Source organism: Melospiza melodia, chromosome 1 (genome assembly GCF_035770615.1).
Source record: "Melospiza melodia melodia isolate bMelMel2 chromosome 1, bMelMel2.pri, whole genome shotgun sequence".
Classification (NCBI taxonomy): Eukaryota; Metazoa; Chordata; class Aves; order Passeriformes; family Passerellidae; genus Melospiza; species Melospiza melodia.
In genome coordinates, this window is record NC_086194.1 from 148,567,200 (window position 1) to 148,583,269 (window position 16,070).

The 16,070-nt window shown below is 40.1% G+C and overlaps 1 protein-coding gene across 1 annotated transcript in view; it reads left to right on the forward strand.

The window, feature by feature from the left end:
* The window catches only part of DPYS (dihydropyrimidinase), a 31,012-nt gene extending 22,936 nt beyond the window's left edge, over window positions 1-8,076 (forward strand). The window contains exons 8-10 of the mRNA XM_063171077.1: window positions 4,104-4,311; window positions 5,813-5,918; window positions 7,731-8,076. Of these exons, the coding sequence (XP_063027147.1) occupies window positions 4,104-4,311; window positions 5,813-5,887 (283 nt within the window). The 3' untranslated portion in view covers window positions 5,888-5,918; window positions 7,731-8,076. The remainder of the gene's footprint in view (window positions 1-4,103; window positions 4,312-5,812; window positions 5,919-7,730) is intronic.
* Window positions 8,077-16,070: the final 7,994 nt, after the last annotated feature.

Here is a 16,070-nt window from a genome sequence, read left to right on the forward strand (position 1 = left end):
CTCAATTCATATGACTACTCAAAAGTAATGTTTATTGAAGATATTTTTTAAGAGGCTAGGAATTTTACAAATAGTTGCCTGCCTGTTTTTGCATATGCAGTTATTGCAATTCCTTAATATAAAGTAGGCCGTAAGGTTTTTAATCCACATTATAGGCTTATAAGTAGAATTTTTGCACACAGATTTGAATAGTTTCTTATATTTCCTATATTTTCTTTTTCCTGTTCTTTGCTTTTCTTTTTAATAAAACTCTTAATTCTCATTATAAATGAGTCGTGACTCAGAAAACACCAAAAGGTGAAAGATTTATTTTTTTCTAGATTTTAGAAAAGCAGGTTAACAATATGTAGAGTTCAAAGGCATCTGAAGGTGAAGAGGCAATTCACAAAGGCTGATAGTGTCCTCAGCCAAGTGGCATTTCTCACCTGCCCCCAGCTCTGAACAGCTCAGAGATACTGCACTATAAGCATTGAGAGAATTTACTTACAGCTCAAATACTCACTCCTGCATGAACTGGTTTTCTTTGGCAGCTGTCAACAAAGCAGCTGTTTTCAATTACAGGCTTTATTATTACATTTTAAATTAGGAAATTAATTGATTATAAAATAGGTGTCCTCCCTTTATTGAAATGTTGAACAGCTATTCTTGCCTGAGGGCTGTCATCTACAACATTCCTTCATATTCCTGTCTCTGAACTTTTTAAAGAAATCTGAGTGACGTATGTAGCCATTTCTATTGAATGTAATTAAATTCTTAATTTGCTTGCTTATGTGACCTTGAAAATTCAAAGGACAATCCTTATGACAGTCAAAGTTTAGGTTCTAGAGCTGATGTAGCTTCATGTCCTATGCATTAGGAAAGGTGTAAGATCACTCTAGTATCCAATGGTTCCCCTTCATCCATGTCCCCCTCCTGCCCAGCTGTAACTCACTGTTTGCTGTTTCCATCTCTGACTGAAGCGTAGACATGTTTGTTGAGATGAAAACTGGTCCCTCTAACTCCTTAACAAAGTTTTAGGTCATAACTTGAGCTGACTACCTGTGTAGTCTTGAATTTCATCCTATGTGTCGCTGCATTAGTCTAAGCTGCTGCTCTTTTTCAAGTTTCAAGCTGCAGTCTGTATTTAATTAGTTGCAATACTCTAGGAGTGGCTGTAAAGTCCTTTCCCACGTACAGCATGCATAAATACAGTACTGCTTGTCACTGCATCTTCATACAGAGCAAATCTGTCAGTTGTTTTTAGACTAAATTATTCTTTGACTCTAAATTAGTTGGACAGATGTATGATGGTGAAAAAAAGACAATTTCAGAAGCATGTCTTCCTCTTTGGTACTAGGGGAATGGCAGTGTATATATTAATAACTTCAAATTGCTTTGCAAGTCAGGTGTATCAAAAGTGGCTGAAGTGAACTGCATGGAAACGTTGATATAAGTAAGAGCAATATAGGACCTGATGTCTTTAGAGTATCCTCTTTGTAGAGGAGAATGTTCTTTGAAATGTTGAAGTAATTGTTCTGATCTCAGCCTCCATTTGAGAAAGGGTTGTTTGAAAAAAGAGCCACTGCAATTTATAACCAGAATTAGGTAATTTTACAAGTCTTCTTTTAAAAATACAATACAGAGTTTTGAAAGGAATCTGTTTTCATGCTGAGTAACCCCAGCATCACTTGGGATGCTGGAGACAGCTGTTAAGTTGTACTCTACCATGGTGGCAGCCTTGGTTTCTTGGATTATTAGTGGGTTACAACTGTTTTTGCCATTAGCTGAGAATAAACATCAGAACTTTGCTAAGCTGCCTGCTGCTGAAATGGGTGATAGATCTGTAAACAGTCTGTTGCATCAGGTTGCTGAATTGTAAGCTTCAGACCCACACATACCATCTAGTTCTATTTGGTTGCTTGCTTGCTATTGGAAACTTTTACTGACATTGATAATGTCAGAGGGTTAAATCACAGGCAAATTTTGGTCATTTCCATCAAGGAAAATGCACTTCACCTTCAGAAGGGGCAGCGTGATCAACAGCTTGTTTCAACATAAAAGCTGTAAATGAATTCTATTGAGGTTTGTTGCTGAAGCAAGCTCTGGAAATGTGTTTTGTCCTATTGCGAAGTTTAGCTGTACAAATGGATATTACTTTAAAATGTGCCAACTTCCATTCATTTTGTTTCTTTAAATGAAGGACGTACTTACCTTTGAGGCATGGTAACCTCTAGTGATCCTGTTCTAGCACATTTAAACAGCTCACATGTTGATGAAGAATCTTGCTTATTTTTCTGTGTTTCCTCAAATTACCCTCTTCATTTTTATTTTCATGTCCTGGTGCTATTGTGCAAGTAGATAGGATATATACACAGAGAATGCTGAAGATTATTATATTACATTTGTTCTTACTTACTGTTCTAGCAATTGCACCCATAAGGGCAATGCAATAAGCCTGAGGAATATGTTCAGAAACTCCTAATAGGGCTATTATAACAACCTTGGATAAATTTGTTTGATAGGACCAGTGAAAACAAGAGAGGTTTGATTTTTCCCAAAGTCAACCTACAAGGTGATGCTGATATTGGTGAGCAGGCATGCATAAGTTTTCTGTTCAAGGTATGTTGTATAAGGCAAAGTTTTTACTCCTATGGGTAGACTGGTCATAGACAGTATTTACATATGCATATATATAGCCTTTGAAATGTCAGTTACCACTAAGATTTAAATGTAGCCCTTAGCAGAACCAATTACTCTTAGTTCAACAGAATGACATGAAAGAAAATTAAGTGTCCCTCCATGAATACTTTTTTCCTCTTTATATGTAATAATTTTGAATATTTAGTATGATTGTTTTTGAAAATGGCTATATTTCAAGTAATATACAGATTTTTGCGTTTTTCATTTTCGTAAGGATATTGATAAAAGTTAAAAAAAATTCTTCTCCAAATGGATCAACATTTTAATCTATTATATTTCATATTCCTTTTGACTTTGATAATTCCTTTGCAGAAAGATGCAGTCTCTGGAACAATATGTATGCACGTATATGCATCATAATATATGCATGATTGATTTTTGATTGCATGAGCACCCATCCTGGAAAAAGCCTGATTAGTAGCCAAAAGCCTGATTAGTAGCAAAAGGAGGCATGAAGCCTCCTTCTTTTCAGAAACTATAAATGATGATAAAAATATAAACTCTCTAAATAATATATATAATCTGTAGCTTGGATACAAGAAGCTAATAATATAGTTAACTGAAACTCAGAGTCTGTTATTGCAGTATATAGTAAGTAGCTTAGTAGGGAAAATGGACAATAAAGGAGGTATAAACAGCCTGGAACTTCCAGACAGTAATGTCATCTCTAGCATTGGCTCTGCCTTTAAAGTAGCCAGCTGGGATTGGAAAAATGGTCTAGAAAAATGGAAATCATATACAATGAAGTCTATATATACAAAACCCAATAATACAATCAGTCAAATGAATCCTGCTGAAGTCTGAAGTTCTAATTTACTTAATACCCTTGGAGGAAAGATAAATAGAAGTGTGATGTCTTTATTATTTAGCAGCCTTAAGATATTTGGGCTGTCAGTCATTGAATCAATCGAGCTCACACCAAGCATTACCAAAAATCATTACCATCTACCGACTTTCCAATGAAATGGTCTTTGTGTTATTTGTGAGACTCAATCTCTGAAACATTGCAGCCATGCTTTTCAAACTTGAAATTGCAAGTCATTCCAGCTAAAAGGTCAGAGCTTTTTCTGATTGAATTGTGCATAGATATTTGCTTGACAAGGCAAAATAAAATCATGTTATCCAAAGAAAATATTATAACCTGGGTTTTTTTCCACTAATCTCTTTTGTAGTGGAAAATTTTGCATTTAAAGGCTGCTGAGTTCTGTCCTTTTGACTCCCTCTTCATTCTTTTGAAATGCAATTACTGTTCAATGAAATGTTATTGTGCTATCCTATTTTTACAGCTGCTCTCTGATGTACTGTACAGGGCTGTAGTTAAATAATGTTGCTAAATTTTCTTCCTGTATCAATTTATCAACATTTTATAATGAAGTCAAATACACGAATCGTAGTAATTTTTGTGTGTTGTTTTGCAAACACAGGACAATATCTGCAAAGACACATCACCAGGCAAATGACTGCAATATATTTGAAGGAATGGTCTGCCATGGAGTTCCAGTTGTGACAGTTTCTAGAGGCAAAGTGGTTTATGAAGGTGGAGTTTTCAATGTCACAGCAGGAGAAGGCAAATATGTCTCCCGTCCACCATTCCCTCCATATGTCTACCAACGAGTCAGACAGCGGGAACAGGTTAATTAAACTAATAAATCTCTGAAATGCCTTGTACAGCATGAGGATAACTAGCTCTTGAGAAAAGAAGTTTGGGGATTCAATTGTAATTTTCCTTACTAATCAAAATATGCCAAGGTGGGAGGAAAGGAAACGAAGGACCCAAATTTTATTGCTCTTTATATTACAGAAAAATATTGTAGACTAGTTCCTGCTCTTACAGTAGTCTGTCCAGCTCGTGAACTATGCCTCAGTACTTTTAAAAATAAACATGTCCTACTTGCAATCAAAGTGGACAAAGCTTTGCTTCTGGGTAATCTGCTACATTTCATCACTGATTTCACTGAAAATCAGAGAGCCCAAATTTCATATGGAGGAAGAAATATTGCACCAAGGAAGAAATAAAAAATTTTCTAATTATTTCATGGATCAGATATTTTGATATAAACCCTGCAGACCACTGAACATTTTGCTGTGTTCCAGCAAGAATGTGTTAAAACAGAACATCTGCAAAAGGCACTGCTGGGCCAAGCAAGTAGCTCTGTTTAGGCTTTTGTTTTCTTCTATTTTTAAAAGAGAAATATTTCAAATACATAAAGATTGGATTTTCAGTGCCTATTTACTGTGCAAGCATCCATGGTGCTTTTGCATCCTTAATGTACTGTGAATAGTAAAGCACACTGAGCAAGTACATTTTAAAATCACCACCTGAATCAGTGGGATTCATTGCAGGATCTAAAAGCTGAGTCCGTGTGAAATAAGGCCCAGTGAAATGCCTCCAAAATAATTTTGTATATTTCCTTTTTTCTGTTGTCTTGATGGACTGAGAAGGGCATGTGAAAGTGGCGGAAGGATGCTTTCCTCCAAAGAACACAATTTCACAGCATGTAGTGAGCTGCCGGCATGTTCATACATACAATACAATATCAAAAGCAAACTAAACTGAAATTTATAAGAAATTTGAAAATTACACAATTCTGAAAGCCTTCCATGAATATAGTGGTTACCATTTCCCATCAAAGCTAGAGAGAATTTTCCCTTAACCCAAATATCAATTGCAGCATGTCTTCAGAAGTGATTTTTTCAACCAGCTCAGCCTCCTGCAGCCAGCAACTGGAATAGTGAGTGATAGATGTCTACACAAGGCAGAATTTGCTTTGTTTCATTGATATTTATTTACCTCTCTTACCTGATATATTAAAAACATCACTGGAAAATGTGAATACTCTTAACAAATAGAAGAATCCATAAAATGAGGTGGCACATGTTGTTTCTTAAAAATGGATTTAGAATTGGATTGCTGCAGTGTTGAGCAGATTTAGCCATCATCTCCTGATGAAAGCTGAGAACTGAACAGTTTAATCCCAGTGCAAGAGATCTTTCCCAGAGAGAAGTTAGATGAAAGTATTGGGATGCATTTCATAAAAAGACAGATTATCATAGGACTTCTATTTCAGTTTTGTCTGATTAGTAATTGCAAGAGAAGACAAAATAGTGAAAGATTTAAAACATTTTATTGCAGGTATGTCAGCCTGTTCCTGTCAAGAGGGCACCATATACAGGCACGGTCGCAGGAACACCTGTCACACAAAAGTAACAGGCTCATTCCTCAGTTTTGGCTGTTACAGGTAACCATCTCTTTTTCTTAGTAAAGACTACTTATTGCTTCTCTGAAACTTCAAGAAAACAAAAGGGTAGCAGGCTGTTTATCTGGTGAAAGGCTTGTCTGAAATAAGCCCTCTCAGAAGCTAAGTTGTCTTGGTATCTGTAAATTCGACAAGAAGGTCTGGCATCCCAGGCATGGAGAACCTCATTTTGATTGGAGCCTTATTTAAAAAGTTCAGCTGAAAGAAACTGATAAGTTTAGCTGCTAGACTGAAACATGGGTATGAAGGCCCCTACAAAACCTGGGTTCAGTTAGCAACAAGAGTACAAAATGAAGCATGACTGTTTGACTTGCAAATTTACAAACAGCTTGATGTGAAAAATTAAATTTGTTATTGTCCCTGTGTTACAGACAATAACCCCCCAACAAATGTGCTGTTTGGGTTAAGCTGACAGATTTGTTTTGCAAAAACAAAAGCTGTCTTCACAGAAAGAGAAGGCTCCAGGGAGACCTTAGAGCAGCCTTTCAGTGCCTAAAGAAAGCCTATAAGGGAGCTGGAGTGGGATTTTTTTTACAAGGACATGGAGTAGTTGGACAAGGTAGAATGGCATTACACTGAAAGAGAGAGTAGATTTAGATTAGGTATTAGGAAGAAATTCTTTACCGAGAAGTTGGTAAGGAACTGGAACTGGTTATCCAGAAAATTTGTGGATGCCCCATCTGTGGAAGTGTTCAAGGCCAAGCTGGATGGGGATCTGAGCAGCCTGGTTTAATGGAAGGCATCCCTGCCCATGGCAGAGGGGCTGGAACTAGATGATCTTTAAGCTTCCTTCCAACCTACACCATTCTGTGATTCCACAAATAAAGGTGCTGCAGGCAGTGCCAGCAGTGTTTGAACTAGTGTGAGCTCATCACTGCTAACAGGAGTAACACCCAGCATCTCCCCTTCCCTCCTCTGCAGTGTTCACAGTGTGTAACTTGGTATTGACAGTCCTTGTATATGCCCTGGTGCTTGGCAGACATTTCTGTGAGCAGAAATCAATTAGCTCTGTTTTCTGGGTTAGTTTTCTGTTGCCTTGGTGAGTTGAAGTGTCTCTTAGAAAAGCCAAGCAAAGACCTGTGCAGTGCAGCATATGAGTGGGGTGAGGCACTGGGAACAAGGACTAGTGACAGCACCACACTCTCCAGCTGTTCAGTAGGCAGAGGAAATGCTTCAGGAAAAGGTGAACACCAGGCAAGTCCTTCAGGAGGCACAGTCGGGCCATGCTGCTGCTCTGTGCCAGCTGTAGCTGAAATGGTGCCTGCTACAGCAGGGGAGTGGATTCCTACGGGCAGGGGGAACAGTGAGTGACAGGAAGCATGCCAAAATCCAAGCTGAAGTTTTGGGTGCATATGTGTTTCAACAATGAGATGAGCTAGTTTGAGAAAAGATTTCCCAATAGGTGAACAGAAAGCCCCAGTTTGTACCTCAGATAAAATGAGTCTGTTCTTAGTGCTAATTAATATGGGACAGGAACAGACCTGCTATGGTAGGAGGGTGAAATTAACTTTTCCATATTTCATGATGTCATTCTTTAAAGCTACCTTACAGTGAACCCCATCCAGGGCATCAGTAGCAGCAATAGAGTGCAGTATCCTATTTGTTTTTCTCTGTCCTAGGGGAAAAGCTGTTCTAATAGAGAGGACTAAAGGCTAAAGCTTCAGCAGAGTGAGGGAGCAATAATCATGCTTTCTAGCTCCTAGCACTCCTCCATTATTACCTCTGAGTGACAAATTGCAAAGAAGAGATTTTCTTTTGAAAGATGATATTGTATTGTCTTTTTCTCCTCTGTAGATAAAAGCAAATGAAAATGACCTTGCTGCCCCCACCAGCAGTTCCTTCTGGGTCCCGCAATCCATCCACAATCAACTTCTCAAGAGCTAACATGAAACAATAGTAACCAATAAGCATTATACTTGGTTTCCTTTATAAAATTGTCATTGAAATTTATCTTTAAAAATACTTTTGCTGTAAGAATTGGAAAATTCTTGTTAGAAAACGGAGTAATAATTTAAAAACCTTACAGTTATAATGTGGCAACAGTGCTGTACAGTCTTAAAATCTTGTAAGTTTTGGGATGGTATTTCTTAATGTTTATCTTTAGAAGGTATCAGCTACCCAATAAAGTAAAAGCAATGAACAGTGGTGTTGAAGAACATTTTTTAAACTCCTGCTCTGTTGGGTCCCAGAAGATGAATCCTAATCCATTAATTTTATATGTTAGGAAGATCTCTGTTGTGCTTGGCAATGCAGAGAATTTTGAGAGCAAATGATGGATTTTATTTTTTTAATTTTCCCTGTCTGGAAGGGGTCAGTACAGAAAAATGCTGATTCAGAACACTCAGTGTTTTGGAGCTGCTGCCCCATCTCTATGTTACTATCTTTAAAGAACTTTATATACTTTGTCCTTGCCAACTGCACAAGCTTTTTTTTGGTGGGTTCAGCTATTTCTTTTGTTGAGAAACAAGGGAAAATGCAAACCTATGCCAACCATACTTGTGAACTCACCCACAGTAATAGCTGGTGTTCTGGCTTTATGGAGAGACACACACCCATCACCTGAAGGTTTATGAAGTGAGATCACCAGAGCAAAACCATAATGCATTAACATCAAAAAACCCTATTAACTGAAAATTAGGTTTTTCCCAATGTAACTAATACTTGGGGTTTTTTTGTAGGATAGGATTCCTAATTTTAAAAAATCTCTTTTGTTCAATTTATCTAATTCCCATTTTCAGAGGTTGTAGTACTTTCAGAAGCACTATTCTGCTACCATGTCTAGACAAACTTTGATTTGGAGAAATTGAATGTTGTTTAAAGTTGCACTTTCTTATGTAATAGCTCTTTTTAAGCAGCTGCCACTGGGAAAAATTTGAGTGTGTCATGGTTTAATCTCAGCTGGCAGCTAAGTACCACACAGACATTTGCTTAATTCCCCCCCTGCCATGTAGGTGGGGAAGAGATCAGAAGAGTAAAAGTTAGAAAACTCTTAGGTTGGGATAAAGACAATTTAAATGGTAAAGAAAAAGCCATGCCTACAAGCAAAGCAAAACAAGAAATTCACTCTCCATTATCAGGCAGGAGCTCAGGCATCCCCAGGAAAGCACTCTGAATGTTCCCCCTGCTTCTTCCCTCAGTTTTACCTGCTGAGCTTGAGCATATGGCCTGGAGTATTCCTGGGGTCAGTTGAGGTCAGCTCTCCTGGCTGTGTCCCATCCCATCTCCCTGTGCATGCCAACCCAATGCTGATGGAATGGGTGAGAAACAGAAAAGGCCTTGATGCTGTGTGAGCATTGCTCATTGATAATGAAAATATCCTTGAATTACCAATTCTGTTTCCAGCACAAATCCAAAACATAACCCCACACTAGCCACTGTGAAGAAAATTAACTCTACCCCAGCCAAAAACACCACAGAGAGAAATGAGCCAACACAAAATCACCTGCACAGTGAGTTGGCTGTCCTATGTGTAGAAACAACGTAACTTGTACTCTGTGCAACCCACAGGCCAAACAGGCACAGGAAGTGCTGCTTATTATAAGATACATTAAACACATTAAGTACACATAAACATATGATAATTAATATTATTTTTGACTGTGGAAAGCAGACTTGCAGTTTCTGCTATATTCATAGGCATACAGTGATGTATGAGCTTTTATAAAAAATAAACTCCTATTAGGGCAGTAGTTCTTGTGTCTCTAAACAGAAAAAGAGGGTTTTCTTTGTAGGATGATTAAGGATAGTCATGGATATGGTTGAGAAATTCCCGTTTCTCAGGTTTATCTTTGGGGTGGCAGAGCAGCAGAACCAACAATCCAGCACTGTTATAAGGAAACAGAGTTCACAGTACAGACTTCTGTACTGTCACACTCTGCATCTCAGTTTGTTGTCCAGTCTCCCTTTACAATCAACAGAGAAAGAGATACTTCTGCAACTGTTTTTTTGTGTCTGCATCAAGATCTCACATAAGTTAGATAAACCTGTCTGGAGCTGTTCTTTGGTTTTGGGGGGGGGGCAGTTTTCTTGCAATGCTGGTTTGTCTCCATTATCTCCAAAGTCTGTGTAACTATGGTGCAGACTTCTACTCTGCAGCTGCCTTCCACTCAGCCCATCTTTGCCTCTCAGAACTGGAACGTCCTTGTATGAAAGATCCCTGTCTTTTCTTATGTTTTGGCTCATCAACAGTGCAGGTCAACCACAAACCCATTCTTCCTAATTAATCTTTTGCTACATTGGAAGAAGAGCAGAAATTTGATAACAGTAATCTCCAAACTATGAACATGTATTTTCTATGGAAAAATGTATAATTCCCTATGTTTGTACTTACTGGTCTGTGTCATGGACTATTCTTCCTATAGGGCTATACTATTTTTTGTTTAAGAAATACCTACTTTTTAATTCCAGTGAGTCTTAACTATTGTGCAGATGAAAGAAATTACTTGCATATTGTGAACTGAGTTTTACACCAAATAATCTGCTGTATTTTTGCATCCTTGGGAACAACAAGGTATTGAGGCTGTCAGGTTTGTTGTATTAATGAATATTTGTTTTGCCATGACACGTGCTGGCCCTAGTACCTGAATCCTGCCCCAAGCCACAAGGTTCCAAGCAATAGCCTTTGAGGAGCTGTGTGACATCAAAAGAATTTCAACTGTGCTGTTCAGGCACTCCTACTAATGTTGAAACTGTCAGATTGTAAACCTCTGTCATCCTTGTTCTTTTCCCCCTTACATGGGCTAGGCTATGATGGTGGGATCTTCATAGGGATGTAATTTTGGGACTGCACAGGTCTCCATTCTGAAACACCCGCAAGGAGTGATAGCAGAGCCAAAACAGTAGCATGGGATATTTTTAGTGGTGTGGTGGTTTGACCAGGAAGAAGTGGGAATTCTGGGATGCTGTGGTCAAACCAATGGGTGCTTGGATTTTGATATTGGCACCTGGTGTGGCCAGTGGGGTTTGGACACACCTCTGAGAACACCCAGGGGTTAAAAGCAGAGCTTTGGCCCTGGGACGCTCTCTTGGGACTTCGAGGGATGGAGGTCGGATCTCCCTTCCCCCGTCCAGCCACTGCTGCTGGGCGGGGGAGGGGCAGCCCTGTGGTAGGCCTGGGCCTGGACAGAGATGGGAGTGAGGAGGCCTTGGAGGATGGAAGGGTGGAGGAGCCCCAAGAGACATCGGGCAGCCATTCCCCCCCCCCCCCCCTTGGAGACAGAGAGAGAGAGAGAGAGTGCAGCCTGTGTTTATGTGCCGTTACCTTGAAATTCAGTAAACATGTGCTGGCAGCAGGCAGCCCGGCTGAGGAGATGGGGGGAGGTGCAGCCAGGAGTCCAGCCACTTGGAGGAGTTTTTAACCCTTTTTGGACAATGAAAACTTAACAGAACATTAACCCTTCCTAGACGAGAGATAAGAGTAGTGGAGGAGGACGAAGGAAATGAGCGAGTGATGGAGGTCTGGACCAAAGAGAGAGTGAGAGATGTTAGAAGAATGGGGAAGATGGAGTGGCATTTTATGCTGGACTCTTTTGTGTAGCCATGGACAGAGCCATGTTTCTGTGTGATACAGAGACTGAGTCCAGGGGGAGAAATGTCCCAGAGCCAAAGAAGATTCAGTGTGGGTACCCCTCGGCCCCAGGGGGTATATAAAATATGGGGGGGACAGATGTCCCAAAGGTGAGATACTGTGCTTTTCTGGAACTGGACAAAGCATCCTTAAAAAGACAACCCTGGAAGCAGCCCTGATTCTTGTTCGGTGGTGAGAGCACCGGAACAAGGACGGAAAAGGCCACCACGACACACGGAAGGACTCCCTCTCCTCTTGAGGAACTGAAAGTTGAGCATTCTAAAGGGGTGGTGCTGGACCCAGAATTGGTGATTTTGGAAGACGTATTGTATTGGGAATTTAGGGGGGAGGAGGAGGAGAGTGTTTTTGTGAGGTTTTCATTTTCCTTGTGTTTTCTTTTTTTTCTTTTGTGTGTAGTTTAGTAATTGTTTGTGTAGTTTAGTTAATAAACTTTTCTTTATGTTTAAGCTGGAGCCTGCTTTGCTTATTCCTGGTCACATCTCACAGCAGACACTAGAGAGAAGGTATACTCATGGGGGCTCTGGCTTTGCCAGGCCCAAACCATGACAAGTGGGCATATAGTTTGGGATTCAATGGAAGTACAGTTATGTCAGCACAGGTCCTGAACTGGAGCACTGGAAGAAGCACTGAGTGGACTCTCAGTTGTATCTCAGTCTCTAGACCCTGACAAGACTTCTGAATTCATTCTATAATCCATCCTTGAGCTATCACTTCCTCATTACATTCTCAAGTTGCTGCTCTGTCTGTTCTATAAATGTCGTGCTAAGACAACAGATGCCACACACCAGGTTGGAAAGGCGGTTTAGAGATAACTTCTGCAGCCCACAGTTGTCCTGAACCTTTCATGGGAAAGGAAGACAAAAATTGCTTTCCCAGATGTTTGAATCCTATCTTATTTAGCCATAATCCTCAGGCTTCTCCACCACCTACTGAGAAAAAGGTTTGCTTGCTTTGACTCTTCCTTCAGTTGGTTGGTCAGTCTGATTGCTTTGAGAGCTGATACTGCTGCATTAAAACCCTTTTTCTCTGGAGCAGTGTCTGTGCAGAGGAGCCAAGGAACTGTTTTGTCTAGGCTAAAACACTGAACATCCTTTTGTTGCTTAGCACTCCTTGGAACACTACTGGTTTCCATCTCTTTAATATATGGAAAACTTTATCATCACAGGTCCCCAGCCAGGTAATAATTAGCATTGAGTCCATGATTCCAGAAAGCTGATCAAATATTCTATTCTATTCTATTCTATTCTATTCTATTCTATTCTATTCTATTCTATTCTATTCTATTCTATTCTATTCTATTCTATTCTATTCTATTTATTAAGAAACTCATCCCCTTACAGACAGTCCAATACAGCTTTTACCTAATTGGTCAATCAATCCAAACACCATCCAATTAAGAAATCACCCTTTGGTAAACAAATCTTCATAACACATTTCACATGTGCACAACAACAGGTGCAGCAAGTGGAGATAAGAATTGTTTATAATTTTGTTTTCTGACCTTCTCACAGTCTTCCCCAGGAAAACACCTGGGGAAATCATGCCTGCTACTTTCTATGGAGAGAGCTGCAGCTACAAAGCTAAAGATTCAAACACTTTGTTAAAGTAAGGAAAATATTCTGTTAACCATATTTTCACCTCTCTCCCCACCCAGACAGAAATTTGGGCTCTTTAGTATTCTATTGTCCCCAGTGATATGGATTCCAGAGGCAGGAACAGAAAAGCAATTTGGGAGATCAGATCCCTGATTGCACAAAGTGCTTTCATCACCATCATTTGCCAGAGCAAGCCTCATATGGACGGTGTGTGCTTATTGCTGGCACTGAGCTCGCCACCCGTGACACCCACGGCTGCGGTGCAAGCACCCACACCTGCAGCACTTCTCTCCTCAGCTGGAGCATCCCGGCTGGGGCTCTGCAGAGCAGCAGTCCCCGGCCCTGTGGCTGCGCTGGGCCACTGGAGGGCAGGGCAGGTACGAGGCATCAGCCGAGAAAGGAGGAGGAGGAGGAAGGCACTGCCATGCACAGCAGCGCCCGTGAAACGCGCTCACGGCTGGAAATCCGTGCCCCTAGAGCCGACAGAAACATCCCTGTTTCCAGGCTTTGTTTTATCAGCAGCAGAGAGTGATCCTTTGATCCTTACTCTCCACTTTTGCGAGGTAAAACAGAATTAGAGGAAAAGCTTTGATTATCCATTTATTTTTTAACTGCATCTCTGGGCTATTTAAACTGGGATGAAAGCAGCGAGTCAGTGTGATAATATTGACAGAGCAGAGATCACGGTGACAGCAGTTGTAACCCAGCACCCTCTGCACACCCAGCTGCTCACATGAAATGCTGCAATGAAAGCAGCACAGAGGAAAAGAAGCCTTTAGCTTGGCTTGGCTTTACAAGTCAGCCAGGTTTGGGGTCTGGGGTGCTGATAAAGAGAGGTCCATAAATGCAGCTGCTGAAAGGAAATGTCCTTGTTTGTCAGGAGGGTCATGTCTCTCTGAATTACCTTCACAAGACAATCAGGTCAGCCTTTCATTAATTTTACAAACCAGATTTGATCCAATTGAGGACTTTTTTACAGTAAATCAAACAGTTCCTCCACCAGTGAAGGATGTTTAAAAAGGAAGTTGAGTTCTGCTGTGAGCTGAGAGGACAAGGATGACTGAGTCAAAAGTCAAATCCAGATTTCTCACACTCTTGTTCTTAGTGCTGAATGTGTTTCTGACAAGTCCTAGAGAATCATTTAGAGACACAACCCAGTGACATGATATTAATAGGCATAAAAAATTTATATTACACCAACAAATGAATAAAACTTCTTCCTTTCAACTGCACCTATAGCTCCCTTGTGCTCAGCAGAAAGAGAAGCATTGTATGCTCTTATGTATGAGAAAGAATGATCTGTTGGAGGTGAAGAAAACATACTAAAAGAGGAAAGAAGACTATCAAGGCAAAAAGAGGAACAGAAATAATTGTGGGTGGAACACTGTTGTTATATTGTAATTCATCGACTTTGTTTTTTAAGAAATAGGAACAACTGAATCCTGTGGTTGAGGGTTATGGTTAGCAGAGAAGCCAAGGAAATAGCTGAACAACTTGCAGAGGAGACAGCTGAAGATAAACAAACCCTAGACTTCCCCTGCTCATATGACATAAAGAAATGGAAGAAACTAAAAAGAAAATAAGATCTAGCGAGAAAGAGAAGTGTGTCTCTGTGTAATTTCAGGGGAGTGACAGACCTGCCTTTTCATCTGTACAGCTAAAGAAAGACACTGGGCAACTGAAGGAATAGGTCTAGTACTGTAGGTCAGGGTAAGAACTGTCCTGTTGCTGAGATAAAATTCCATATCTTTGAGGCATAGAAGGTAGATTTGATTTATTAAAAAATTATTTTAAAAAAAGGTGCAGAATGTGCCATTTTCCCTGATAAACCAGGTTTAGGGAGATGGGGGGAGAGCAAACTTATCTCTTTTTTACCTGCCATTTGGGTCATGTTCAGCATACAAGTATGCATGTGTGTGATCACAAACAAAGTGTGCATTAGTCCACTCAAATATGTGACTCTTTTCTGAGTGTAATTGTAACAATATTTGTCAGGTGGCACCCTTGATGCTGGCACAGCATATTCACAATTAAAACAAGATTTTGCTGTGCATATCTAGTATTTTTCCTGAAATGTGCCATGTTAAAATCAATACTCACAACATGGCTGAGTCTGTTGGGCAGCTCTAGAGATATCTGCTCCAGCTTTGCTGCTCTGAGGTGCTCAGAGCTATGTCTAGTGGCTTTCAAGTATCCTCAAGGCTGAGGATTCCATAACCTCTCTGGGCCTCCCATGCCAGTGTTTGACCACCCTCACAGTAAAAAAGTTTTCTTGTGTTTCGGTGTTATACCAGTCAGCTTCCTGGCCTTTATGTTTGGAAGCAGCTACCAGGGGAAAATTTTCTATCACCTTCCCACAGATTGAGATGAGTCTGATAAATCTGTAGTTTCTCAGATTTTCCTTCTTGTCCTGCTTGAAAATGGGAGTGACATGTCCTTCCTTCCAGTTGTCAGTAATGCCTCCTGATCACCAAGATGTTTTACAAAAAATCAAGATACCTTTCAGTGACATCAACCAGCACCCTCAATAGCCATGGATACCTCTCCTCATGTCTCATAGTGTTTGAGTGCTCCTGTGTGTTTGAGTCCTCTAACTACAAGGGGTAAGTCTTCCTTGCTCCAGCCTTTCCTTCAGGTCTGAGAGGTCTATGGCTAAAGACCAGTCTTACATGCAAAGACCAAGACAAAGAAATACATTGGGCTTTTCCATGTCTTCTGTCACTGGCAGTGAGGTCAAGCATCTAGGTAAAATATTTACCAGAACTGAATGTGTTTTACAGAATTACAGTTAGTTGCCCAAGAAGGGTTGGTTTTTATCAGTTTGAAGGACAAACTAAGCAATGTTTAATTGTCCTGACAGTGGGGTGAGCATCCACATTCAACATTGGCTGAATTTCCTTAAGTAAATGAAAAATGCAGAAATGGCACAGTCCTGAGAGTGTACTATGGAAC